The sequence below is a fragment of the Clupea harengus genome, chromosome 26 (assembly GCF_900700415.2).
Source record: "Clupea harengus chromosome 26, Ch_v2.0.2, whole genome shotgun sequence".
Classification (NCBI taxonomy): Eukaryota; Metazoa; Chordata; class Actinopteri; order Clupeiformes; family Clupeidae; genus Clupea; species Clupea harengus.
The window spans coordinates 8480858-8508567 of record NC_045177.1 but is presented as its reverse complement, the minus strand read 5'-3'; the positions used below and the strand labels follow the sequence as shown (position 1 = coordinate 8508567).

The following is a 27710-nucleotide window of genomic DNA, read 5'->3' as shown; positions in this document are numbered from 1 at the left end:
CTTGTCTTGCACACAATTTCCCCTTGTAATCAAAAGTGACTTGACCTTCGGTCACCCTTCCAAAGTATGGCCCCCACACTGAGGGGGGCACATCCTTTACCACCCCGTTTGGGTGGACTGGTGACAGCAGGCGACATTCCAACAACAAGCCTCTTGCTGAAGGAACGCGTCTCATGGTGCCCGACACCCACCACGGAGGTTCTAAAGACACAGAGGTTCTAAAAGGGGCCTTCCTTTGCTTTACAGGCTAATGAGATGTATCGAGGGAATACTTTAAACATGTCTTACACTTCTTCCTCAAATCTCTTAAAGACTGATCTTAATACAATAACTGCCACATAAAACGTCAGGCTAAGACTGAAAGGGTACTCAAGAACTTGAATGACGCCCCCGTGCCAACGTGTTCTTTAGGTAGATTTGCTTTTCTGGCCTGTTTCCGACCACGGCGGAGACCCCTACTCTTCTGGTTGTGAATGAATACAAAAGTTCCTGTCCTATTGTAAGCCACAGGCTGCTGCCCAAGATGGGGTAGTGCTGCTCTAACATGGCGAGGAAAGCTTTTATTCTGGCTTCTATCGTTTCTTTGCTGTTTCTGATCGATTCATCCAAAATCTCAAACGAACACGAGATGAACTTAACGAGAGTCAATCTTTCCTCCAATAGAAATGACAGAATAGATGTGTGTGTGTGTGTGTGCGTGATTTCAAGTGAATTATACAGAGCTATACAATGAGGTAAAACCGGTTTAAATCATGGAGTTTGGGAAACCTGAACAGCTTGAATTGATAACCTCTTGTTTAGTAAAGCTCCACAGTTCGAGTTCATTGTTTTATTCCTTCCAACTGAGCTATCTTTGAAAACACAGGTTTCGAGTATGTTCTCTCGCTACTAAATCTAAATCTCCTACACTCTTGACCTGCTTAATCAAAAGGTTACTTGGCTTACGAGTCGAACGAGTATCATGCTTTCCTCCAACCTTGGGAACTGCCGTTCCCCCCCCCCCCCCCCTCAGAGAGTACTGCCATTGAATTACATGATATGATGAATGAGGTAGTATTGTTTCCACCAGTCAAAATGATCTGCTAGGACTGCAACATACACTACTTAAACTACGACAAACAAAACGCATGGATGCAAGATTTGAACAGGGGTTCACTCAATTTACTATTAGGCGCTAGATGTGGACAAAGCTTTCTTTACTTTTTCAATAAGGAATTTCAGAGCGGTGACTGTTATGTCAATTAACCTTGTCTCGATCCCTGAATATGGGTGTGACACCAGTACAATACTTTTGTTGGTTAATGAAATATACATATACATGTTTGCAGCCTTTTTTAAACAGACATTACTAAATAACACCTACTGCTGATTAAGAAGAACCTCCTGAAATAATCTCCAGTTTGACTGCAGTGTGCTTTGTAAAGGACATTTCAATGTTACCAAAATGAACATTTCAAATTTCAAATAAAAAACATCCTGATTTCACCAGGGGGTTTTAATTTTGGGTTGGCTTTCATCTCGTAGTGCATTGGTTTTGATGAAAACAATAAACAATAGTCTGGGCATGGTGTTATTAAATCGTTATCACACTTCTAAGCCTACACGCTCAAGCCTACACATTTGGCATGTTCAGAGGAAATCAAGTACAACCAAGAGCTGTAACCATGACTGCAAAGCATAAAGACCATGATTGGAAGAGCATATCACATCATGCCACAGCATGCTCATTTCTGCAAGACATAGCAACCGTAACCGCTAGGGCTGGGCATTGGCACAGATGTCATACTTTGATTCGATTCTGATTCGCAAGCTAATGATTTGATTCAATGCGATTCCGATTCGATATCGATAAGACTGAGATATGAAATACCATATGGCAGCTTTCCTTATTTAGAGAGATGTTTAAAAAGATGTAAAGTAGGGTGACCAGATCGCAATTTACGAACGCAATCACTGGAAATGAATCGTGAAAATCACTAAAGAAAAGGCCAAAGGCATGTATACCAAATTGTTTTTATTTTTTATTTGAGGCACACATGGGTATAGTTGCTTTAACAGTGAAAAAAATATGGATGTAACAACAGGTTTTCCTCTATGCGTTTGCACAAGTTGAAAGAGATGTCGAGAGAGCGACATCTAATGGGGAGAACTGGTAATAATCGGATTAGGCTACGCTTAACCATTGCGGAAAAGAACCTAGGAAACCAGGAAAAATGCATAGCAGCCTAAAAGTTTGATCCATAAATGTTACAGATCGATATCGAATCGGATGAAATTTGAAAAAGCGATGAATCGACAAAATAATATTTCGGCACACCCCTACTGTCAGCGTTGTCACAGTACATCTGTGGCAGAGGGGGATATCTGTTGTCTCCTACTCGTCTTCATTAGACAGACTTTCTGGTTTTAAGGTTCAACGGGACCAATCGTTTAATTAATTCAACCACTAAACAAATCGTTACATGTAACTGTAACTGCTGTGTGACTGACCTTAATCCAAAGCCACGAAACGCATAAGGCATAGTTCAGTTCACAGATCAGATCTGGAGCCATGCCTCTGTTAGTGTTAAGGTGTTTATCTAACCGATTGAGCCGAGGACCTATAATCCTTATTGCCACCACATCTTAACTACAATGGTTTTCATGACAGTAAGTAAACTGATGGGTACTTCAGTGGAAACCTCAATGATTTCCCCTGTATGAAAGTGGGTAGGCTGTCACTCAGTATGTGGTATGACCACCATACACTGGAGCCTTGCTCTTAGCTGTGGTGGGCAGACCGAATGGCTATTGCCCCTGGAGACCTGGGTTTGAGGTAGGGAGGGGCGACTCTCTCCCTTTGCCACAGAGGGGTTCCCTGTCTTCTACCAGCACTGGACTGTGCCTTTCCCAATCACTAACCAAAACACTTTCAGTCAACTGATTAATCCATTGACGGGGTCTCAGGTCTTTGCATTTCAAAAGGACAAACTCATGATCGTATAGTGATCCCACTGAACATGCCCTACGTTGGACTTTCTCAACCTCCTTTGAGTTTTGTACAAGGTATTCGTTTCTGATTGTAGACAGCGCAAGAGAAAATCTTATACACCACATCTAAATCAGCTTAAGCTCTACAAAATAACATCATCATAATGTAAGTCCGAGGTACAGAACGCTGCAAGATAAGGCTTGGTAATCTTTTATACAAAAGTTTGTAGCTTATATATATATTTGTGTTTTAAAATTGTACTGCACTCTCTGTACTGTACTGGCTTTGAGAAAAAATTCTGTCCACTAAATTTTGTTAATAAAAAAAAATGTGAGAGCAAAATTGGGAAAAATCACTGTCAAACATATATATATATATATATATACCCTGACCGAGACAGAGCATGCGTTACTCAAGCTTTGATGAAACTCTACTCTAATTTGTGCAATTCTTGAGTTATGAGGTGCTTCAGTCAAAACATCTAAACCCCTATGTGCATGTGCCCCGTACAGACATTACCGAGAGGTAAGAGCACCAGGCACATATTGTATTAATAAAACAGAAAATATCAATTCCATGATTTTGTTTTTTTTTCTCTCTTAAGTTTCTACTTTGAATTATTTCCTGATGATTACAAAAAAGTTAAGAGCATTTTTTAAAAATACAGTAATTCACTGACAACTCACTGGCAAATAAAAATCAATCTTTAGAAGTTTTCTTTCTTAGTTTAAAGCCATCTGTTAATGAGTGGCTGAGCTGACCTTTCCTAATGGCCAAAAGATAGCTGTAGCTTAAGATTAAGAGTACATTATAAAAACATAAACAAACAAAAACACGTACACAATATATAGACATCACATTTGAAACTGAGAGGCAATTTTCACATTGAAAGAGGTGTTCTTTGTTTTTCCGGTTTTCTTCATGAACTGAGGTATGTAATGATGTGTCATTCCAAACTTAATTTCCCCATGGTAAATATTCCCATGCTGTCATATGTGCGAATGTTATTTTTTTCTTCTTTTTTTTTTTTAACCCTCTTGAAAAAATCACTTACCATGCACTGGAATCCACTACCCTCCCTTTCTCCTGAAACAAACAATAATAACAACAACAACAACAATAACAGCAACAACAAGGGAAAAAAATAACAGGCTTTGGACCATGCTCTCACTTCCCCCCCCACCCCATTTTAGCTCTCTCCGACTTAGCTTACAAACCCCCTTAAACAGTCAGCTCCCAAGTGGCTGATTAGCAAACATTAGCTAGGTAGAGGAGCCGTGGCCCGGTACACTACCGCCTCCCATGCCAGGGCTGCTGCCGCCTGGCGGCTTGGGCTGGGCGGGTCCGCCGTGGCCGTGCTGCAGGGCGTGGCGCTCCAGCAGCGTGCGGTGGGTGAAGGCGCGGTGGCACACGGGGCAGGAGAAGGTGCGCTCCACGCGGTGCGTGCGCATGTGCACGTTGAGCGAGCTCTTCTGCGTGAAGCGCTTGGCGCACACGGAGCACTGGAAGGCGCGTACGCCCGTGTGCACCACCATGTGCTTGAGGAGGTAGTCGCGCAGCGAGAACGAGCGCCAGCAGATGCTGCACTGGTGAGGCTTTTGGCCTGTTTTTGAGAGGCGCGGTCACGCACACACACGTGAAGAAAGCACACATATGCAACACACAGACACACAGACAGAGAACATACATTAACACGTATACAAACGCATACAGACACTTATAATTACTGATACGGCCAAAGCTGTGCCGACAGGGTTTCTGTCCAATGAAGAGCAAGGAAGAAAAAGCCCTGCATGTTTGACAACAGTGCGATATTATTTCAACTCTATTGTGTGTATCACTTTCTCAATAACATCTTTGAAACATCACTTAACTCGAATTCTTCAATACATCATTGGGAGCTTGGGTTGCCGACAATCAGCACATCAGGCTGAAGTCAGGCCAACTCACCAGAGTGAATGAACATGTGCTTGCTATAGTTCTTCCTGGAGCGCAAGGACTTCCCGCAGTGGGTGCAGTCGAAAGACGTCTCGGATCCCTGGGCAGCAGGGGTGGGGCCTGTGGAGCAGGGCCCGGTCGTGGCCTGGGGCGCGGGGGTAAGCGGTGCCGGCGGTTGGGCCGGCGGATTGTTCTCCGCCCCGGCCATGCTGTCAATCCCCATCGGGGTGCCCACGTAGAAGGACGAGGGCTGCGATTGGCTGACTGGGTACTGGAAAAGCAGCTGGCAGGGGCAAAAATAAATGCCCCATTTGTGTGTGGGTAAGGCACCAAAACAAAAAAGGACCGACCTAAAACCACTATTTTAGTACCATTACAAACACCATAAGGGTGCATACAAACCTGATTGTTGATGGACTGCGAAGAGGTTGGGGGGGAGAGCGGCTTGTTGACTCGCCCTCTGGGGTTAAAGGTCATGGACTGAGGCGTTTCCGTCTGTGGCCAGAAACTTTCCGAAAACACGCCTTGGTCATCATAGAAAACCCCCTCCTGTCATCCAGGGAGAAGGGTAGAGGACAGATGAGTCGTTTGGGGCCAGGATTGATTTACGGGTTCCGAGGAGAACCATGAAGAATTATGTGTTGAAGTTATGACCACCACAGTTATGAAGTTATGACCGACCACCCAGGAAAGCAAAGCAGTCCATCATTTTTAAGAAATGTACACTTAAATTTAATTGAAAAACCATACATTTTATTCAGAATTGCAACAGAAATAATCCTCGCTAGACCCGGCTTACTTCCCTAAGACTTATTGTCTTAATCAGATGTCATGCCTCCGCAAAAGATGCAGCTTAGTTACACACAAACATCTTCAAACATCTCCCTGCACAACAGCATGAACGCTAAATACATAATTCAATGCAGCATGTGACGTTTACGCACATGGGCCTGCATACACTTCAAGCTGACCTCTCAAACTGAATCTAAGTTCATCTTTCGACAAGTGTGTAGAACTGGAGACACAGGCAGGCAGATGGATGGGCTCGAGGTCTCACCTGGCCGAAGGTGGCCATCTGCTGCTGGGATCCGTCGTGGTCTCCCCCCTGCCTGCCCTGGTCCAGCCCGAACAGGGCCGCATCTGCCTCCTGGATGCTCTCGTCCTTCACCACCACCTCCTCTCCTCCAAGGACCTGTCAACAGGCGACGCGTCATTTAATTTACTCTTCTTAAAGCGTCACTTCACGCAACAGCAGTAATGATATAAACACAACAATTAAAAACACAGGTACCGCCAACCAGAACCTGATTAGTGTAGTGCCGGCCATGTTGGATATCAGGGCCTCTCAAACACTTACGTCTCAAACCACAAAAAAACGAAATCAACAGTAATGATAATTGTAATAATAAATAAAAACACAGGTACCGACAACCAGAATCTGATTAAGTGTAGCGCCGGCCATGTTGGATATCAGGGCCTCTCAAACACTTATCTCTCAAACCACAAAAAAAAAAATGGATCTTTCTAAGCAGCTTTTCTGGCATGTGCACTCACCTGTAACCTGAGTGGCTGCCTCTGCTTGCGGCTATGGCTTACTCCCCTCTCCCTGTCTACGTCTCGTCCGCGGTCCTGCCCCTCCATGTCTTCCTCTCCGCTGTAGTGCTCCATCCCCACCACCAGGTCCTCGCCCACGGAGCCCAGGTCGGACATGTTGCTGCGCATGCCGTCTCTGCCCATGTTGCCGCTGCCATCTGCGCCACCCACCGCTGAGCCGCAGGTGGAGTGAGCGCTCCCCGCGTCGCTGCTGGCACTCCCGCCGCCGCCACCACCACCGGCATCGCCGGACTGGGCCAGCAGGTCTCTCAGCTTGTACCGCATGTCCTGGGCACAGCTTGAGCCCGACTTCATGATGCCAGAACCAGCGCCAGCCACGGAGCCCATGGCGTCAGCGCGGCACATGGACACGGGCCCCATGTCCCCGAGGGAAATGAGGCCCATGGAGGTGGGCGGGTCGAGCGGGTTGGCCCCACTCTGGCTGGTGGCCACCGCGTTGCCGCCACCCATGTTGGCTCCGAGGCCGCCTGCAGCACTGCAGTCGCCCATGCCAAAGTTGGCGAAACCTGGGAAGCAACCACTGCCGCTGCTGCTGGTGCCTACACTGTCCCTCCCTTTGCTTCCTCCCCTCTCTTCTTGCTTGGGCAGGACTCCACCTGAGGAATGGCCTCCTCCGCCGCCCGCGGCACCACCACCCCCGCCGCCGCCGCCACCGCTGCCACCTCCACTGCCCCCTCCGGGGCCTCCGCCCACCACACCGCGCTTCTGGGAGATGATCTGGGTGCACTCGTCGATGACGGTCTTGATCTGCAGGATGCTGGCCGCCGTGAGGATGCAGAGGGCCTGCGACTGGAGCACCACCAGCGAGCCACTGTAGAGGAAGTCCACCAGCTGCTTCACCGTCTCGGCCGGCACCAGCGGCGGCACCGAGATCTCCGAGTGGCCCAACAGCAACTTGTCCTGGAAGAAGGGGCTGCCGGCGGCCAGAACGCAGGCGTGGGCCCGCAGCGAGGCGTCGTGGATCCGCACGGTCACGTCACAGAAGAGGCCCTCGCGCCGCTGAGAGCGCAGTGCCTCCAGCACTGACTGGCTCGAGTTGTGGAGGTGGATGTAGTGCACGGTCTCACCTGAGGTCATGGCCAGGGCTAGGGGTGGGGGGAGCTGAGGGGACGGTGGTGAGGTCAGATAGTGCTCTACAAGATCAAAGCCTGGAAGAGACACAAACACTGGTCACTCTCATTTGTGATTCTTCCTTTCCTCCTCCAACATGAATGGCAGTATTTCATGGGAAAAGCTGTGAGTCATTTGGGTGCATAACCGTATTCACATCCATTTCTGAAGGCAAATCATATTCTCCATAAAATGTCAGCGTTATCGGAATAAACTTGGACACAGATGTAAACCACGACACATTTATTAAGTATGAATAAACTTGTGAACCGTCAAGGAATGCATAGTCGAATGAGCGGCTCGCAACCAAGCTGTCAAAGATACAAGTGACATCATTTTAAAATAACAGGACAAAGCCCTCGCATCTTGGTGTAGTGAACCTATGGTGGAAAGGCGTAGTGCTGTCCTCAGTCAGCTCAAACATGTATCAACGCATTCGATTGTCTTGCTTTGTGAAGTTGTTGGTTAGCTAGCTAGCAGTCTTGCCTGACAGTAGGCTAGCTGGCAAACAAGCTTGGTGGGCCACCAAGCCCTTAGCTTTCGCTTGCCATCTGGACACTAGCATTGGCAACACAAAACACAACGGAATGCTTATCTACACATTGTAAACAATTTCACATTAGATATGTATTACCTTTATGGTTCTGCAAATCGTCGAGATGGTTGACAGCCAAACCAAGTGCAGTCCTCGACGAATTAGCTGATCCAAACGTTAACTGGCATAGCTAACTAGCTAGCTACATATAGGCTAGGTTAGTTGACTAGCTACCATGTCAACTAGATGTTTTTTTTTGCAAAAGCGCACTGCAAGCTATTTGTCGTGCATAACAGCTACTCGGAGACAGAATATATGCATTCGAATTATTCACCAACGTATGAATATTCCAACTGCAGTGAAAGTCGTGTCTATTTTTTGCTAACGTTACTTAGCTTGTCTGCCTCCATTGCAATTTGTAAGAGATGTGGTAGGACAACCTTCTGTGAAGCTATCACGTCGGCACATTTGCAGGCTGTTTAGCTTGTGGGCGATCCTGCTTTTCTGTTTACAGTCGCTGGACGCTGGTTGATGTGCTCAGTTCACAGAGCTGATTACATGCAGAGATCAGCTATTATTTTAGACCAGCAGCAGACAAGTTCTTTTCATCTGCCCTAAATCTATAAATATGGTTGTCAATCATGGATTCTTTCCCAAGATTTTTTTTTTGTACCTCCTTTATTGGGTACAATGTTTCTCTTGTGATGCTCTTCCTAAAATAAGGACAGTCTACAGACACAATTGCACAACAAAATAGAAATTTAATGTATTCACTGATGAGTGTCTTCAGCACAAGTTTTTTATGTATAAAATAAATAACCTTACCAATTCCTCCTCTCAAAATAAGGCATGCACACAGCTTCAGGGCATGTAAAGCTACACCTTCTTACATCGTACAACCCACAACACATTCAGCCAGGGTAGCCAACACATAAAGCTCTCAGTGGAAGTGTTTCAAGGGCCTGACAAATACATATTCTTTGTGCACACAATGTGAAACTGGTGGGATTAACACAACACCTACAGTATAGTTTAGCAATTCACAATTAACAAGTAAACACAGGGGTATCTCTATTTCGTATCCCTTTTTTTTTAGGCTATTGCCAGTATCATCATTTGTTCTTGCCTTAAAAGAAACAAAATCATCTATCTCTCTAGGTAGTGTTCTGCCGACCATGGTTAAAAGATTCCTGAATACATTTGTATTAAAAGCCGGGGACTACTGCTAAATGCGCAAGAGGCAACATGCTGTTATTTCAAAGAATACAATCAGAGGAATCCAGAGGAGTGTTAAAGAGGGATATATATTAAAGAGTGCATCTGTAGGAAAGGTGTGTAGAAATACAAAATCATTGAGATAGCTGGAACATAGTCACTAACTAACAAAAATAATCCAGTGCTTCATAAGGAAGAGGGTGGCTGTTCTCTACATATACATACAGTACCAGTGCAATACCTATCCCTCTATGTACAAAACAAAAGTTGGCAATACATGAATATTTCAGAGCCGAGGTGTTCCCACCACTCAGATACTTGACAATGAGCTTACAGAGGGAAAACTTAACAAATGCTGTTAAAACGGCATATTTAGTGCAATGCAAAATAAATACAATATTCCGAGATCTCTCATCTCCCTTTTCTCTGATCGGGCTGTTAGTGGGAGCGGGGCAGTGATGGAGCCAGGCTACCGTGGAAACTGCTCCATGAACACGGAGGACAGGGGTGGGCGGGTGGACCCCGCTGGTCGGCGGACGGAGCCTCAGTGTTGCTGCTGGCGCTCTAGCTCCCTCTGGCGGCAGCCAACGGCAGTGATGAGGGCAGCACCCTTGCCACTGCCATCCTCCGAGAGCAGGAAGGTGACATCACATTTAGGGGCGAGCTCCTTCACAGACTGCTGCATGATTCTGGAGAAGCTATGAGGTACAGAGCAGGGCCAAGATGTTACAAAACTCACATAATTGACACTTGTGGGGACAAGAAGACCTATGGGGACATTAAAACTTAATGAGGATGTTTAGTTAAATTACATTTAACCCATGGTCTCCTAACTGGCTGTCCAGACACTAGTGGGTCCACAGCTTCTTTCGGACCCACTCTGATTCCAGACACATCCTGGCCAGCACTGGAAGTCTGAATTCAGTGCATTCATCAGCCACCCAGTGTTTAACAGGTTTTGTAATTGGGCAGTTCTACTGATATGTGAACAGTATATTATACCTAAATCTAAAGGATTTAGAAATTACATTGGGTCATTTAGAAATTATCTTTTTTTTATTCAGGAACTGCTCATTTACAAAGTAAATTCTAAACTCAGATGTACTTCAGCTGCTTCTGTAGGTTATGTCAAGCTCTCAGAAGCTAAATAAATCACGGAAGAATATATATTGATATTGACATTAAGACCAAAAAATTGGAATGTCTTAAATGCCTCACAGTCAATTTGCATGTGCTTTAGCCTCTTCCAAATCACTTACTGTGGATGCAGTTTGTAGAGTGTCCCATCCACCCCTACAGTGACGTCCAAGTGGTCCAGTCCACGGTTCTCCCGAATCTTGTCCACCACCGCAGCCATCCCCGCGCCGCAGATCTGGGCAGCCCGGCGGGACACCGTGCCGCACACCTCCTTCACGATGATGGAGTCATCGCATGTGCTGTTCAGCCCCAGCTGCTGAAGAATGGCTCTTACCTGGAGCAGGGCCAGCCGGTCACTGGGGACACATTCAGAGAGAGATCAAATGACCATCACTAATGTATCAATGAAATCATAGGCAAGGCAAGGTACGTTTATTTATATAGCATAATTAAATTCAAAGTGTGTACAAATGAGCAGATAAAAGAACATAGAAGAATAGGAGATTCTAAAAGGTATTTAAACATAACAACAGTTAAAAGAAAAGTAAAAGACTAAAAAGGTAGCATGCATTCGGTAAATTAACAAATAGCATCTGAGAACAGTTGGGTTTTAAGTCTAGATTTAAAAAGGTCTAGCAAGTGTGTATTTCTGAAATATATCTGAGAAGTATTTTGAATGATTTGCCATTTAAAAGTTCTATGAAGTAGGGATGGGCATTTCAAGCAAAAACACTATACCTACACCCCCTCCCCGCATGCACACACACACACACACACACACACACACACACACACACACACACACACACACACACACACACACACACACACACACACACACACACACACACACACACACACACACACACACACACACACACACACACACACAGGAATACCTCATTCCCACTCACAGTGAAAACCATTTCATGAGCATTTATTTAGTGTTACAGTGTCATGTGGGAATGGACACTAAATGTTTATGTGTAAGTTGTCAGTTGATCCCCTGGCACCCTAGTACCATGAACTATAATCTTCTGACATGCTTGCAGTGGGAATCACAACCATTAACGTGTTTCCCATGTATAGGACACACCTGAGTTTAATAGTCGGGGAATTACGGTATTAAAGTATGCAAAGCATCGCTAAGTCAGAGATAGAAAATGACAGTAACTGTCCAGAGATAGAAATCTACAGTAACTGTCCACAATTCTGTCCAGAACAACTGGGAAACGTACATTTTGTGCCAGAGTTGCCCGATACTGCGCTCTCTAGAGGTTCTGACTGATACATGTGTTCTAGAGTCTTGGTTTTTTGCTGAAGAAAGACTTACCTTTCAATCTGGGAGAGGAACTTAGTTTCAAAAATCCCCCTGGTTTTCAGAGTCTCAGAGACCCGGCCTCTGAATAGGAACCCACGCTTCGTCAGGTCGATGAGGATGTTTCGCACAATCTCTCCCAGGTACATACCACTGCACATCTTCTCATATCTGCAATGTATTGAGGGATTGTGAGGAAAACCACAAGGGCAGCTAGAACTACTGAGGAATCACCAGATGAATGTGGAGACACCAACGGGAACTGATTCAGACTTACCTCTGTTTCCCTTCGTTGAGTGAGTTCTCATCCACTGCTCGGTCGTACTGGGTGCGGATGTCGTCTAAGCATCCGTTGTCACCAAAGGCTCCCCACTCCATGTTAACACACATGCGGCCTTCGTCACCTTCCACAGTTTCAATGTTACGTACCTCCTCCATGTAGCAGGCATTACTTCCAGTACCTAGTGATGCCACAACAAACAGGAGGTGTTTGTTTAATTTCAGAGACAAAACACCCTCAGCCATCAATCACCTGAGTTTGATGTACAAACTGAAGTTCTTGAATGTCTAAACTTGACTGTTAAGTTTCTATGTCATCATCTTTTTAACGTTTGAATAGCCCTGGAGGCTAAAGGTGGCAGCAATCTAAACTGCCAAGAACAACGTCTAAGTTTCAGAAACATTGTCCATACTACATATTGCAAAGTAATAAATAAAGAAATAAATGTGTTCATGTAATACATTGTTCATCCAATGCCTTATACTACAAATTGATGTTTTGTGGAAAGTTAGTGCCACCAGTTAATGGGTCTAAGAGGGTTACCTGCAATCAGACCAATTTCACAAGATGGCTCTTCATAGGCGCAGGTCATCATGGTTCCCACGGTGTCGTTAACAATGGCTACTACATCTAGGTCAAATTCCTTGAAAAAAAAAAAAAAAGAGTCTGACTCACAAACACAAAACCTACATGCTTTTGCACTCAACTTAACATGTCGGAGATGGCATTCAACACACCACACTTCAGGTCAAGCACAAGATCAAACCAAATTTCATCACCTTAGCCAAACTGACATATGAGTGCACAGGCCACTCCCACACAGCAATATGTATGTATCTGACTAAATTAAACCATAATGATGTATCTGGTGTCAAACCACATTGATGTATCTGGAGTGAAATCTAACTGCAAGTCATCTAATTCAGGACTAGTCAGGTGCAAAAATACAGGGACCTCGTGTGTCGTTCTGTAATTCAAAATGGTTGCCACACCAAATATCACTGAGTGACATGAATGCTTGTAGGCTGATGCTGATCCAGGCAGCATAGTCCAGTTTAATTTTCCTCATTTCAAGTCAAAAAGCTAACAGGGCATTTCTCTCAGCCCCCATCCATAACAGATCAGGCAGTAGCATACACCACGGCAGACAGAAAAACAGATTTCAGCATACAACACTTTTTCTCTTGCTTTTAATATGTAATAACACACCTCTGCCGTGGGCAACCTGCAAATGTTAATACAGCCATGCTTTTGAAACAAGACTCAAGACACAAACTGCTTTCTGGACTTTTACCTGTCTCCCTCATTTAAGTCATTTTCAGCTTTTACAATACTTACTGGTTCTTCCATCTAAAATTGAGGGGCGAGGGAATTTAAATCCAATTGAAATATTACAAGCCACAGAACAATAACACATAAAGCAATCTTTAGTGTCCACACCCAAATCATCTGGGTGGTTACAGTAAAAGGTCTCAACATGGATAGTGCAGTATGTTTGTCAGAACGAGTGTTCAGAACGCTAAACACGTTTGATGTGATCTCACAAGAGTGGACGGTGTGGTGTGTTCATATGCGGTGTGTTCATATGCGGTGTGTTCATATGCGGTGTGTTCATGTGTGGTGTGTTCATGTGCGGTGTGTTCATGTGCCGGTGTTCATGTGCGGTGTGTTCATGTGTGGTGTGTTCATGTGTGGTGTGTTCATAAGCGGTGTGTTCATATGCGGTGTGTTCATATGTGTGTGTTCATGTGCGGTGTGTTCATATGCAGTGTGTTCATGTGCGGTGTGTTCATATGTGGTGTGTTCATGTGTAGCTGTACAAATTATATCCCCTCCTGGTGGTCACCCTCACCTCTTTCCTCTTAATGCCTTCTCTGAGGAGCTCCACCACGTCCTCCCCCTCACAGTCAGTCGCCTTGAAGCCTTTAGTCCAGGTGACAAGTCTACCCTGCAAGGGACAGTTTACAGTATCAGAGCTCAATCTTCATGTCCTTATGGAAATCCTGTGACACTGTGACCATTATGAAGTGTACTAAATGCAAGATGGATGCAATACAATTGAGTAATATAGTAGTGGTAGAGGGGGAATAGGACATGTAATGATAATATAGCATTAGTATTATTTCGGTTGGTCACTGAGTGCTTGCTAATGCAGGTGTGTACTGCAGGTGTGAGGAGGACTCACTGCATCCAGGCTGGTCTGCTGGCAGGGGAAGGAGAAGGTGAAGCCCAGGGGTAGGCGAGCGTTCTTCATGCCCATGTAGTCCAGGAAGTCAGAGATGCAGTACACGATGTGATCAAACAGCTGGGGGGGAACAAGGAGACGCCATGGATGTACTATGGATGTGTGTGGATCACCAAGCAAACTGTTAAAGCCTTCTACAGGCAAATGTTCATCTCAGATCTTGATATAAAGATCACAGTATAAGAGTCAGGTTTCACTTGCAGTGCGTACAAGGTCAATTTGAAAACCAACAAAGACCTAATGAGCTGTTACCATTTGAACAAAATATCAAAGTATCTTTTTTCTTTCTTAGTATTTCACTGATGGGCTCATGAAAGGAGATGGCTGAGATCTATTCGGTGCTAAGAGCCAATTTATCTTGCCATCTAATTAGCCAATGGCCAGACTCCATTACGGCTCAAAGGCATTTGGCAGTAGCGTAGTCTGAGTAATGTCTCTAGAGTAACCGAACATTTCTGAGAATAACACATAAGCATTATTAATGCAGTCTGTTGTTGTTGTTGTTGTTTGGTGCAGCCGACTGCGATCTAAGAACTGGGTGTGAAGTGAGATGACTCTGCACGGTACCTCTTCTCCAGTGCCCTGCATGATCTCGATGGGGATGGCATAGATTTTGTTGTGCATCTCCACGGTTCGCTTCTTGCCACTGCGGATCTTCACCAGCAGAACCCTGAAGTTTGTCCCTCCAAGATCCAGAGCCAGAAAGTCACCGTTCTCTGAGAGGGTTGGTAAGGTAGAGGCGAGCGAGGACAGGAGAAAAAAAGGAGACAGACGATGTTGTTGGAACTTCCACGGTTTACTGGCCTTTTTTAAACTAGACCAAAGGTGATATCAGTAGCTATGTGAGCCAAAATCTAATGTCCACATTTTGTTCAGTTAGAGGCCAACTCAACTCCAGTATAATACAACCTTGTATAGCCTCTCTGGTAGGGGATTGAATCACTTGGTTAACTGCATTATTCAGACTGTGTGTGTCAGACACCCACAATCCCACGCTCTGTTCTGTCTGCCAGACTGGTACAATACAGTGGTCTCAGCACTAAGTTTCAATTCCCAGAAAATCCAGGCAACAGGCAACAACTCCTCAAATAACTAAATGTAATCACACATACTGTCATGAACGGGGGAGCTTCCTGGATCAGACTGTCAAAGCCCTCTCCAGTATTTTACTCCCGGTCATCTTAATCTGGTAATTGCCTTACAGTTAAAACCATTCTGGGTGGAAGTATCAGGTAAAGACACGACACAGGTGGGACAAAGACTTTTATACCTTTGGCACAATAAGCAGCTGACGAGGCAGGGGATTTTGAAACTATGTATCATCATCCCCCATTTCATCTTTAGTTATGTTCTCCCCTTGTATCTATTTTGATACACTTAGAATCTTTGTCATTTACAACTGTGAACAACAACATGGGCACTTTCTACTCACCAGACCCATCTGGGCAACTGCGCACGAACGTGGGCAGCATCTTGACGGTGGCGGTGCCGTGGGTGTCCTTCTTCAGGCCCCTCTCAATCTCAATCTTCATCCTCTTCTTCACCTCCAGCAGCTGGGCCTTGCTGAGACGGAACTCAGCCAGCGTCTGAGCGATCTGCCGGGACTGGTCTGCCAGACGGTACGCCACGGCAGTCACCATGGCGGCGCCCTTACCGCTGCCACTCTCGGACAGCAGGAAACGCACGTCTGAGTCGGGCACCAGGCGGCGGACGGTCTTGTGGAGGCGTCGGGAATACCTGCATGGGCACAGGACGTGTAAGTGTGCCAGTGGTAGCACTCAGGGTAGCCTGCTATGGACTATAACTTCATCCTGCTACAAAGCATACCATGTTATATATTGTATATTAAGTTTCAGTTTCTGTCCTTAATAAGGACAGTACAGTACCTTGCACACATACATCCATATGTTGCTTGCAATTAGTACATATTACAATGGCCTGGATTGAGAGGGTAAACAAACAAGCAAAACAAGAATTTAAAATAGAACTGTTAGCCACCATGTCGTCAGGCACTGGATGTACAGGCGGATGTACACAAGGGTGTGAACTGTGCCGTGTGTATTCTGACCCCACTGCACCGTTTCAGTGTGGTCTACAAGGGGGTTTAACTCTTAAGCTTCTGTCTGAACACCTTAACAGCCAGTACATCACTAGGACGAGTGCCAACTGCTTTCAGGTACTTGTTTATCACTATGGTTGTGTCATTTCTGACTTCAAGTTCTGAATTTCTGTGCGAAAATGACAATGTTACAATGAAAATAAAACTTTGCAGAATGAACAATGTCAATTTTATTATTTTACATCCGAATCAACTTACTCATTGATACCACTAAATTAGCATCTAGCCTTGCTAACCCCCGCCTGTACAGGAAGGCGAATGTCATCACTACTCCCTTAAATGCACCTACTGCGGGTGCATCTTGTAGAGTGACCCGCTCCCTTAAATGCACTTACTGCGGGTGCATCTTGTAGAGCGACCCGTCGATGCCCACGGTGGTGCGCAGGCGTGGCACCCCCTTGTTGTCCTTGAGGCGGTTGAGGATGGCGCCCAGGGTGGCGGCGATGAGGTTGGCTGAGCGGAAGGACACGATGGTGCAGATGTGCTGCACGGCAATGCAGTCCTCGTCAGACGGCTCCACGCCCAGACGGGTCAGGATCTCTTTGGTTTTGGAGAGGCCCTCTTTGCTCCTAACAATCACAGTACCACAGGAATAAGCTGACTGCTATTTACTTCTGGTGGCGGTCCACACAGTCAGTAACATTTGTCAATTTCTCTATTTTCATCCAGTATTATTTTATATAAATTACACACTTGTAAACATTACCATAAATTATAATGGCGTTCTAGTATTAAGAATAAATACTACTTATATTTATTTATTTTCATGGGCATGGACGTTCATATATTTAAAATATAGAGTGTAGAATGAATATAACTGACTTACTTCTCCATGGCAGACACATGCTTGGTTTCGATGGTGCCTTTAGTCAGGAGCTCTGGGGTGATGCGGCCCTCAAACAGCTGGCTCTCCTTGGCCATCTTCACCAGGATCAGCCTCACCAGCTCCCCCATGTACATCCCGCTCACCATCTTCTCAAAGCTGCTCCACAGACACACATTTACCATCAGTACTGCAAACCAACTCTTTCTCTGATCGCCACAAATACCTGACAAACTCACACTCAAGAGGTGACAAAGTGTTCATGTTGTTTTCTTATTTTAAAGTTACTAAGACAGGTAAGGCAGATACTAAGACTGTTTGCTTGGGTGACAAATTTCATTTAAATGGCCTCCATTAGGACCCAGAGGTCTAGACATCCATTAAAATCAAACTCAGAATACTAAAGTGAGCTCTGTTCTGTGTGAAATGGTAATTCATGGTTAGCCAACAGCCAACACAAAGGCCGCTTATAATCCAGCTGACAGTTGCCCTATGAGAGCCCAGTTGCTTACAGCTGCTTGCCAGGGTTGAGGGAGCCGCGGTCGATCTCACGGTCAAACTCGGTGCGAATGTCCTCCAGCGTGCCGTCGTCTCCGAAGGCGCCCCACTCGGTGTTGATGCACATGCGGCCCTCGTCCCCCTCCACCAGGTCCAGGTGCCTCAGCTCCTCCATGTAACACGCATTGGTTCCAGTACCTGAGGACAGACAGCACCCCTGTGAGTCATGTGACAGTCAGACACGATGACTCAGGAGTTCACTTCAAAATGGCCTCTCCACACAACCCCAAATGGGTGCCTGTATCTAGGGGGCAACACTTTTGATGCAGTGTGATGTGTACCAGACAATATAATCTACAGTGCCCTGATATGAGCTGCTGTCTGATCCTGTATCATGCTGTCAGATTTTGATAGATAGTAACCTCTGCTGTAGCTTAATCCACTGCTGCAAATAGGAAACTGGGATATTTGATTTACAAAAAACAACTGTGAATGTATCATTATATTCATATAATTTATGAATTGATAGTTTTGGTTTGAGAAATATAATGGAAATCTTACATATAAGATATAGATATAAAAAAAATGTCAGTTTTGTGAGTGTGTTTTTGTGATGTTATTGTTTAAGAGATGTAATAGCTATGATGACATCCTTAAGACCTGCAACACAATCTTGGGTAATGTTAGTGATACTAAACATCCTCTCGTGTTCTGTTACTCAAGTAAATGCATCCCAAGGGTTCCATAAGTGGGAACAGATGCAGGATGTAGGATTCTTATTAAGATGCTCATTAGGATTCTGCATTGGATGTGTGTATGGGTATTGTAGTCTACAGTAGCATTCTCATTAAGATGCTCATTAGGGTTGTGCATTGGATGTGTGTATGGGTATTGTAGTCTACAGTAGCATTCTCATTAAGATGCTCATTAGGATTCTGCATTGGATGTGTATTGGTATTGTAGTCTACACCAGCAACAATTGCCTTACCTATGATGATGCCAACCTCACAGCGCTGATCATCAAAGCCACAGGTCATCATGGTTCCTACTGTGTCGTTGACCACGGCCATGATGTCTGCATCGTAGTCCTGCGGAGACATTCATTTAGCTGACTAACTGTTGTGTCTCTGACATAGTCACCCCTAAAGCACGATTACATAAAATGATACCGATGGTAAATGAAGTCCAAGCTATGAAGTAATACATTAAATCAAATCAAATCAAAATAAAAATGAAATGATGCTTTGAGCTTCAGTGGCTATTGACATGCATGGCCACCAGCATGGCCCTCTGACACTTACCCCGCGTTTCTTGATGGCTTTGTTCAGAAGGTTGACCACGTCCATGCCCTCCACTCCGCTGACTTTGAAGCGTTTAGTCCAGGTCAACAACACTGCCTGCAACAACCGGACGCCCCAGGTGATCAAACTCAGAACAAATATCAATCACATCGATCACAGTGGTGTGGTGCATTTTTACAGATCTGATCATGTTGGCCAGATGGTTCTCATTGATCTGCTCACCTCATCCAGCTTGGTCTGTGCGCAGGGGAAGGAGAACGTGAATCCCACGGGGAGCTTCTTGTCCTTAATCTTCTGTTTCTCCATGAAGTCCCCAAGGCACTCAGCTACGTGGTCAAATAACTGCACAGATAAAAACACAAATGGACTCCTATAAATGGACCTCTACAGGGCACATTTAATTCACTAACCACTTCCCTCTTAACCAAAGAAAGACAAATGTCATACTTACTGTATGTCATGCACATATATACTAGAACACTACTGTTAACAGTTTCTCACTGTTGTATCTATTTTGACACAGAAACTCAATACATGCCGAAGATCACTAATACCAATTCTGCTAATTCCTTCCACCATCATGTAGCAGCAGGAGATGCACCAAAGGAGGCGGGGGAGGGGTATCTGGTATCAGTGTGATGCGGGGGTGGAAACACCATGATGCCAGTGTCACGTGGGCCCTACATGGTCTCTCCACATACTTCCTGAAAGATCACATATGTGACCTTCAAGAGAGCACGCAACCAGTGAGCGCCAGCCCAAAGATTTACCTGTGTTCCGCTCCCGTGGATGATGTGCTCCGGGGTGTCGTACACCTCCGATTCCATCAGAACCGTCTGCTTCTTCTCGTGGGACACCTTCACGCGGAGGATACGGAAGTTTGACCCCCCCAGGTCCAGAGCAATGAAGTCTCCCTTCTCTATCGAGCAAACAAGACAGACAAACAGGAAATTCATAACAAGATTTACAAACATATAACTCATAATTTACAAGCTCCATTACGTGACTGAGTGCACTTCATATTGATCTATGCTGATCAGTGTATTTACTGTGAAAACAAAGAGAATTTCTAAGCACTGTAGAAATTCATTGCCCCCTCCATGGTCACAGAGCGGTTAAAAATAGTTATTCGACTCAGACATTGCCATCGGTTTAAAACTGACCTATAGATTAAATTATCTCTGAGAGTTTCAAGTGGTCTCTCTGTCCCTTGAGTGATTCAGTCTATTTATAAGGTGAGACATGATTTTAGTCAGCCCCCACATACCCCTCCCCTAAGCAAGGTCCCCTGACCGGTCACGCTAGACTGGCCCTTGGCATTTGGGGACAATCGCCGGATGATATTTCTCCCTGGCAGCGTGGCTTACAAACAAGAGGGGGGGTAATTTGAGCAGTGTTGGCAGAGAGCCAAGAGGGAGTCGCTCTAGAATGAATACAGTTGGCACTCCGCTCGCACTTTCAGTCTTGGACAGAAGGAGACAGAGAGGGGGAACGAGCGAGAGAGAAAAGGACAAGGAATGCTGAACTTACACAACCGTTCCTAATCACCGTAAATGCTGGCTAATGGTATGCTAGCATTTAAGGGGCAAGATAGCACAAGCTGTTTGGAAGTACAGCGTACACTGTACAGCGCTGTGTTGAGCTAAATAATGCTAAGATGATGACGATTATAGGCGGCCTATTTTCAGGAGCACAGCTGTTTAGATGGTTTTCAGGCACTATAAAGTTAGATAATAACGAGTGTCATAGTGACAAGGCTGCTAAAGTACTCTGGACACTGCTAAATCTCACATGCAGGTGCCATTTCATTTGGCTCTTAGTAAGTATTCACATGTTGCGTAATCACTGCCATTGCAAAGCAGAATTTGTCTGTATAACAAACACTCTTTAAATGTAATCCACAATTACATTTACATTATATTATTTATAATTACATGATATAAATGTTTGCATAGAGATTGTGCTTTTTTTATGCTGCCTTCATGTTTTGTGGACATTGTGGGAACTAATTCTGAATCCAGAACATGCGGCGTTGGCTGCACTTACACAGCAATCATTACATCAATCAAATCACTCCAGTTATAATTCACTGGGCCGCTAGAAAGGTTGATAACATTGAAGTGTTAGAGAGTAAACTGTGTGGATGGCACACAGGTTCAAAGCATTGGAGCAGAACAGGAGTGGCCATCTGTCCACCAAAAATGACTTGCTCAGGCCTAACTGCGTTATCTCTAGCCAGCCGGTGTGCAACGACTGATATCAATGTCCTCCATATTAGTCCCTGTGTCTAGGAGACCTAGCAAAGCCATTTGACATTTAAATATCCAACCGGGTAATGATCAAGCTTTGCAGCACGCATCCAGGCTCTATACCTGATCTCAGGGATGAGAGAAGTCCAAGGGAGATACAGATAGAGAAATAGATATAGAGAGATAGAGAGGGAGGGAGAGAGGGAGAGAGAGAGAGAGAGAGAGAGAGAGGGAGGGAGAGAGGGAGAGAGAGAGAGAGAGAGAGAGAGGGAGGGAGAGAGGGAGGGAGAGAGAGAGAGGGAGGGAGAGAGGGAGGGAGAGAGAGAGAGAGGGAGAGAGGGAGAGAGAGAGAGAGAGAGAGAGAGAGAGAGGGAGGGAGAGAGGGAGGGAGAGAGAGAGAGAGGGAGGGAGAGAGGGAGGGAGAGAGAGAGAGAGGGAGAGAGGGAGAGAGAGAGAGAGAGAGAGAGAGAGAGGGGGGGAGGGGAGGGGAGGGAGGGAACTGCAATGGATGCAGGGCAGTTGGACACTGCTGCATTAGATTTCATCTTGGACAAACTGAGAATGTTTTCCCCTTGGTCCGCCTTTGCTTGGCGTCCGTCAGTGATACTTTTTTTTGACCCATTTTCATGTGTTTCTCTCTACTTTACATGCACGTTGAGACCATGTTTGCTTTTTAGTCAGAACAATGGAGACAAGATGCCTTATGACCAGCACCCCTCAAACACAGGGGCCACCTACAAAAAAGGATAATAATAATAATAATAATAATAATAATAATAATAATAATAATATCACAGCTACTGCTTCTGATACACAAACACTTACCAGATTTTGTGTTGGTTGGTGTGTTTATGTAACCTGTGTTGTGTAGACTAGCACAGCCCTGCACCGGACTCAAACTCAAAACCTCGGACATGGGAGGAAGGCATGCTAGCAAGGAGGCTAAAACCAATGTCTGCTAGTGTCTGTCGCTAGCACGCCTCTCTAAAGACGTTGGGCAGCCCTGTATCAACTTGCCACCGTTGCATTTACATAACTAGATATCAATTTGTGAAAGCTGTTTGCTATTCCATATACTGAGGCAGGTCTCTCTGCATTCCTATTTCACATTAATTCAGTGAGTCGGCATCAGTGTGAGATGCTCTTGTTCTTGTGAGACCGATGCTCCTTGTGGTGTTTTGAACTAGCCCAGCACCTACCTGAGCCGTCAGGGATGGACCTCACGAAGGTGGGCAGCATCTTGACATTGGCGGTGGGGTTGGTGTCACGGGTCAGACCGTTCTCCATCTCCCTCCTGAAGCGACACATGATGTCTCGCAGCGTCTCGTCCGAGAAGCGCATGGAGTACAGGTACTTATCAATCTACACAGCAAACAAGTAGAAGCACACACAGGTTAATCATGGTGGGCTGATACTGACCAGAAACACATAATAATATTAACTAGGCTTATCAAAATAACGCGTTCATTTCGATTAATTCATAATCTCACACTATGATTCATATTTTTCACTGTGCGCTTTGCATGTGGAGCTAGCGTCAATGTTTTGGGCTGTATTGGTAGTTGGATGTTAGGTCTACAGCCTCATATTGGAATTATTTGAAAACATCCCCTCATTTTGGAGTTCAATATGAAGAATTCCAGAACTTCAGAAAGATCTGCACAAAAACCTCTAGAAATCCCAGAAGGTAGGCTATTTTTAACCATAACTGTAACAAAAACTGTTATTCATCTATACTGTATATAAAAAACATTGCACTTGACCAAGGCAAAGCAAAGTTATAAGGTGTGTGTTTTTTTTGTGACATAAGTTCGCAGGCTAGCAAGATTTGATCAGTTCTTTGGGTGTTGGTCAGGGATGGATTACCGAACGGGCCTACCGGGCCTAGGCCCAGGGGCCCATGAGCTCAGGGGGCCCCTAAGCCAGAGCCTCTGCGTGAAGTCGCTGTTATGCAGGGTGACCAGACGTCCTCTTTTACCCGGAAAAAACTTTGTTGCGGGGGAGGGGCGGGGTCATTTGCATGTGAAAAATATGAAAAATATGGCAAAACTTCGTCGTGGGGGAGGGGGCGTGGTCGGCATTCTATACACTGCCGCGTCCCCTCCCCCCGCGACAAAGTGTCCTCCTTTTCCAGGGGCCAGGGGCCCATAGTTTCATAATCCGTCCATGGGTATAGTCTGATGTTACCTAAGTTAGTTCGTTCACTACTTTTAGACAAACTATAAGATGGGTTAATCAGGAATAAATAAAATGTGTTCTTCATTAAATAAAGTAGTAAATGTATACTTAAGTATCTTAAGTATCGTTGTTCATCATCAAGTGCTAATATTGTGTGGTGAACATCACACTGCCAAGGCTTTTTACTTTGTCACTTAACGTCAATGGCAAATCTGATGGATTTGTAAATGCTTCTTAGGGAAAATTGTGATTCATTTAGATTAATTAATCACAAAGCATGTCATTATTTTTCAAAAGACCTTGACATACCTAATTTTAACACATAATAAGAGAGTGCTGAATAAAGAAATTACTAAAACACTGAATTTTAATTGTTGCCATAGACTGGACCTATTGCAGAATGGAAATATTCATAATTCATTCTGATATACATTTAAAAATGGCTTTATCGATATATATAATATAATAATAAAGTGAATCCTGTGAATCCTTCTATCATTACATCGTTTTCTGTCCCTGGGCAATGAGTGAGGCGACGCAAAAGGGGTTCTAGCACATCTGCACCGCAACATCTGAACCTAAGGTATGGCCCATCTGCACGTAGACCAGTCGGACATATTTAATTCACAACACGCCCGGTTTTCACTTTATTCGGCCTTTTAGAGAAATCACCCTAAGGCATTTTTCTTGGAAATTCTGAGGGCTATTTGGTAGCGATTCGGTTATCAGCCAATGCATTCATTCAACTTGACACAATGCTAAACTATTCAGTTTATTTCATTCAAATTATATAAAACACACGGCCCTGTAGTTATAAGGGGTAAAAAACCCTTAACTTGTCTGTATAATCTGCTCTAGAGAAATAGGAAGAGACCAGGTGCAGTCACTCCCATCCCCCTTTGAGCAATTTTTGATCAGTGCTGAAATGGATGTGGAGATGAACTCACGACTCACAGACACCTGTCGGCTTCCGCGTCTCCATGACAAGCTTATGTCCACACCCAGGATACAAGAGCATCACTCTTTCGGCCAATATACCAAGCATAGGCCTACTCTGTTAAATTACACTCAAACATGGCCATTTTGACCACTGAGAGAATTCTATCAGATAATATGACATGCAACGCCCAGAGGAAGAGCATTAGTATGCTAGGAACATCTACCGGTATCTATGGCTGTATTTCGGCAGAGACTGCCATGGTGATACAAGCCGCATTCGCCAATCACTTACCTTTTTAGCCCGGTCATCTTTGAGCTCAGTAAAGTAGTATGCTAAAAGCTGAGCAGCTATCATCTTTGCTACACTTCTGAAGGCTGTCAGCCGTGGAGTCGGGGGCGCAAGAGAGACAGATAGGCTATCCGACTCGCTGCGTCGACAATTTTATAGAGCAAATAAGGGTTTACCCTTGCTATACTTTTGCTATCCAATCACACTTCTAGCGCTGGAGATGAGAAGGATAAAAAAAACAAGACACAACGACGTCGTTGAAGAACCTATCCCGGTGCCTGTAACGGCCCGGCCTGCAAGTTGTCCTTGGCTGATGCGCAGAGTCTCTGTAGCCGCTGCTAGAATGGTGGTCTGCTCGTTACTACGCAGCCCCCAGACTGGACTCTTATTGGTTGAAACGGTGTCTACGCACGATTGGAGAAGAGTTGGGGCAGAGAGCGCACGCAGAAGGAGAAGGAGGGGGAGCCCGGAAAAAGTCGTGGATACCCAGGCAAGCAGTGGCGGGGCGCACGTTACGTCTGTCACGTCGCGGCAGTTGCCCCAGGGAATGTTTGGAGGGGTTGATAACGTGACGTCATACCCGGGTGTAACGTCGCGTTTCTCGTCTGACATTGGGGGTCGTGGAAATTCTTGTGATGTTGGTGGTGAGAGCAGAGCAGTAGGAGTTAATATGGAATTAATGCTGGGTGATCTAGTGGGCTACCTGTCGTATTATTCATTGGTGCATGAGTCGCTCTGCAAGGAAAAATACCAGCTACCTCATAGAGGAGCATAGCGGAGGTCAGCGCGTATGATGAAGACATGCAAATAATTAATAGAAAGTCATGTACGTATTATAGGCCTGTTTTCTCTTATGTATATACCAGGAGCTCTTTAAGTAGAGCGCTTTTAAGTAGACCTAAACGTGTATAGCTTTTAACCCGCCCCAAGTAAACACCCAAAACAAAACAGTAAGGTAGTTCAATAGTTAATGTTTCCGTCTGTCCCTTAGTGTTTCCCATTAGGCGCTCCAGATCACATGCGTTATGCATGAGCAACAGCAAGCTCGGTTGACCGTACGAGCCATCCATACGGACTTCCAGGGACGTTCAGGGAATGAACTAACTATTGCCCATGACACTCCACAATATCACAAAAATAATATTTATGTTACAGTGATGGCAGCTAATAATAATAATAATATAATAGTCTTCAAAAAAGGCACGAACTGCTTTTTCACAGCGTCCTTGCCCTCGCTTGACATTGTCACCAGTAAGAGAGTTGCAGCCAAATGCATATATCTGACGGTGTTTTCAACCTCCATTACATCTTGATTGAAATGTTTTCACTACCTCCACTATCTCTTATTTTTGAAAGCAACAATTGTCAAATTATGAGATAATAAATGACAGTAAGAAAAAAATGTTCTTTATTTTAATTGGATCAACATTGTTGCATTGATAATACATAGCAAAACATTGTGCTTTCATGTAATTTAGTCTAGAATGAAAGGTTTGTTTCAAGAGATTAGATGGGGATTTGTCCTTCTTTGAAATCCTCTCTTCCTTAGGAGTATGTGTTTTTTTTCCATCCGGTCAAGATTAGTAGACTGGTAAAAGTCCTCAATGGTGGTATCTTTGAAATAAAGAATTTGTTGGCCAAGCATTACATTCATTAAATAACGTTTTCAATTATGTTGTAGGCAAAACAAAAGGCTCTGATATCAAGCATTAGTGTGTATTCAATTCAATTTTATTTATTTATATAGCGCCATAACAATACAATTGTCTCAAGGCGCTTTACAGAGCCCAGAGCCTGAACCCCCTTAGTGCAAGCACAATGCACAATGCACAAAGCACAGGGGCAAGAAAAAACTCCCTGTTAGTCAGGAAGGAACCTTAAGCAGAACCACGGCACATAAGGGGGGACCCATCTGCTTGAGGTCGGCCGGGTGGAGATAGGAAGGGTGGGATGGGGGAGGGTTGTGTGGCAGAAGGGAAAGGGAAACAACAGGTGTTGTACACAGCCTGCATTTGGTAGATGTACATAAAATATATACACACATCCAGTGGTAAATACATGGTACAAACAAGACCAGTTTAGTGGGTATACACTGTGCTCATAGGGTTACTGTTACAGGGGTAAGGGGAGTAGGAACAGAGAAACATGTCGGTGGTGGCAATAATATATATTGTATATAAATGCTAGCATATGGTATGGGGTAGAGTAAGTGCGGCAGTGCGGTGGCGGTGGGTGCAATTGGCCGAGGGTTTCTACAGGTAGATCGGGTGAAGAGACTACAGCAGCGTCCCATAACGAAGATAGTCTAGATTAGGAGAGAAAGAAAAAGAACAGAGTGAGTGGGTAGAGTTTGGCTGTCCATGTGCGTAGATGAATCGTATCCATAGTTACAATCGGTAAATGACATACTGGGAAGCCAGTCTCACAAGGACACTTTAGGACCAGATTTGCATTACCCTATAGCTTGCCCTGATGGGAATGCCTGTGTTGAAGCCCCTCTGCAGTGGGTTCACAAATCAATAGTGTGACCTCTGTGCTGTTTATTGACACCCGGCATGTCACGCCGTTTGCATGATGTGCTGCTTGAGGAAGGAGAGAACAAATGAAACTGAGTCATTGCTTAAATACAGATATAGTGAATGGCAGTTATACACTCTGTTGACGCCACAACGAACGGGTTACCATGGGAACAAATGCTATAGTCAATGAAACACTGTTGACGGCTGAAGATGAATGAGCTCCCATTTGATTGGTTGAACTCAGATCTATAGTTCTGACCCTTATTGTAACAGCTGTCCGGGAAGACTGATTGAGAGGTTATACTGGACATTTAAGTGACTTTGCCTGAGATGAGAATTTTATAGAAAAGTTGAGTGTATATTGAGAACGTTAATTGACACGATATCTTCCATTACTGATGTGATGACCAGGCATTGCCAAGAACCTTAAAA

General features: G+C 44.8%; 2 protein-coding genes across 3 annotated transcripts; both read right to left on the bottom strand.

Moving 5' to 3' along the window:
* Nucleotides 1–3676: 3676 nt before the first annotated feature.
* Nucleotides 3677–8806, bottom strand: zbtb45 (zinc finger and BTB domain containing 45). Its single transcript, XM_012824297.3, has 6 exons — nucleotides 8268–8806; nucleotides 6464–7671; nucleotides 5967–6101; nucleotides 5312–5458; nucleotides 4922–5192; nucleotides 3677–4574 (listed from the first exon to the last, which is right to left on the bottom strand). Exons 2-6 carry the CDS (start codon nucleotides 7598–7600, stop codon nucleotides 4234–4236), a joined length of 2031 nt encoding a protein of 676 aa, XP_012679751.2. The 5' UTR covers nucleotides 7601–7671; nucleotides 8268–8806; the 3' UTR covers nucleotides 3677–4233.
* Nucleotides 8807–8909: 103 nt separating this feature from the next.
* On the bottom strand, nucleotides 8910–25216 carry LOC105897396 (hexokinase-1). Of its 2 annotated transcripts, XM_012824335.3 has the most exons (18): nucleotides 24763–25216; nucleotides 22553–22715; nucleotides 19875–20023; nucleotides 19327–19446; nucleotides 19105–19200; nucleotides 18792–18891; nucleotides 17818–18001; nucleotides 17309–17464; nucleotides 16818–17051; nucleotides 15796–16100; nucleotides 14931–15079; nucleotides 14304–14423; nucleotides 13971–14066; nucleotides 12662–12761; nucleotides 12116–12299; nucleotides 11854–12009; nucleotides 10643–10876; nucleotides 8910–10081 (listed from the first exon to the last, which is right to left on the bottom strand). In XM_012824335.3, the coding sequence occupies exons 1-18, from the start codon at nucleotides 24823–24825 to the stop codon at nucleotides 9928–9930; spliced, it is 2763 nt and encodes a 920-aa protein (XP_012679789.2). In that variant the 5' UTR covers nucleotides 24826–25216; the 3' UTR covers nucleotides 8910–9927. The 2 variants fall into 2 exon arrangements, with proteins under 2 accessions (XP_012679789.2, XP_031419974.1); XM_031564114.1 differs by lacking the exons at nucleotides 17309–17464; nucleotides 17818–18001; nucleotides 18792–18891; ... (3 more) ...; nucleotides 22553–22715; nucleotides 24763–25216 and having other exon boundaries at nucleotides 16772–16851.
* Between the last annotated feature and the right edge of the window lie 2494 nt (nucleotides 25217–27710).

Coding starts and splice junctions, on each gene's coding strand:
- zbtb45 (XM_012824297.3), bottom strand. CDS start 7,600: ATGACCTCAGGTGAGACCGTGCACTACATCCACCTCCACAACTCGAGC. Junction 5,193..5,311: donor CGCAGTCCATCAACAATCAG/GTTTGTATGCAC, acceptor TGCCCCTGCCAG/CTGCTTTTCCAGTACCCAGT. Junction 4,575..4,921: donor GCACATGTTCATTCACTCTG/GTGAGTTGGCCT, acceptor TCTCAAAAACAG/GCCAAAAGCCTCACCAGTGC.
- LOC105897396 (XM_012824335.3), bottom strand. CDS start 24,825: ATGATAGCTGCTCAGCTTTTAGCATACTACTTTACTGAGCTCAAAGAT. Junction 16,101..16,817: donor CTCTACAAGATGCACCCGCA/GTAAGTGCATTT, acceptor GTGCCCATGCAG/GTATTCCCGACGCCTCCACA. Junction 10,082..10,642: donor CTCTACAAACTGCATCCACA/GTAAGTGATTTG, acceptor TGTACCTCATAG/CTTCTCCAGAATCATGCAGC.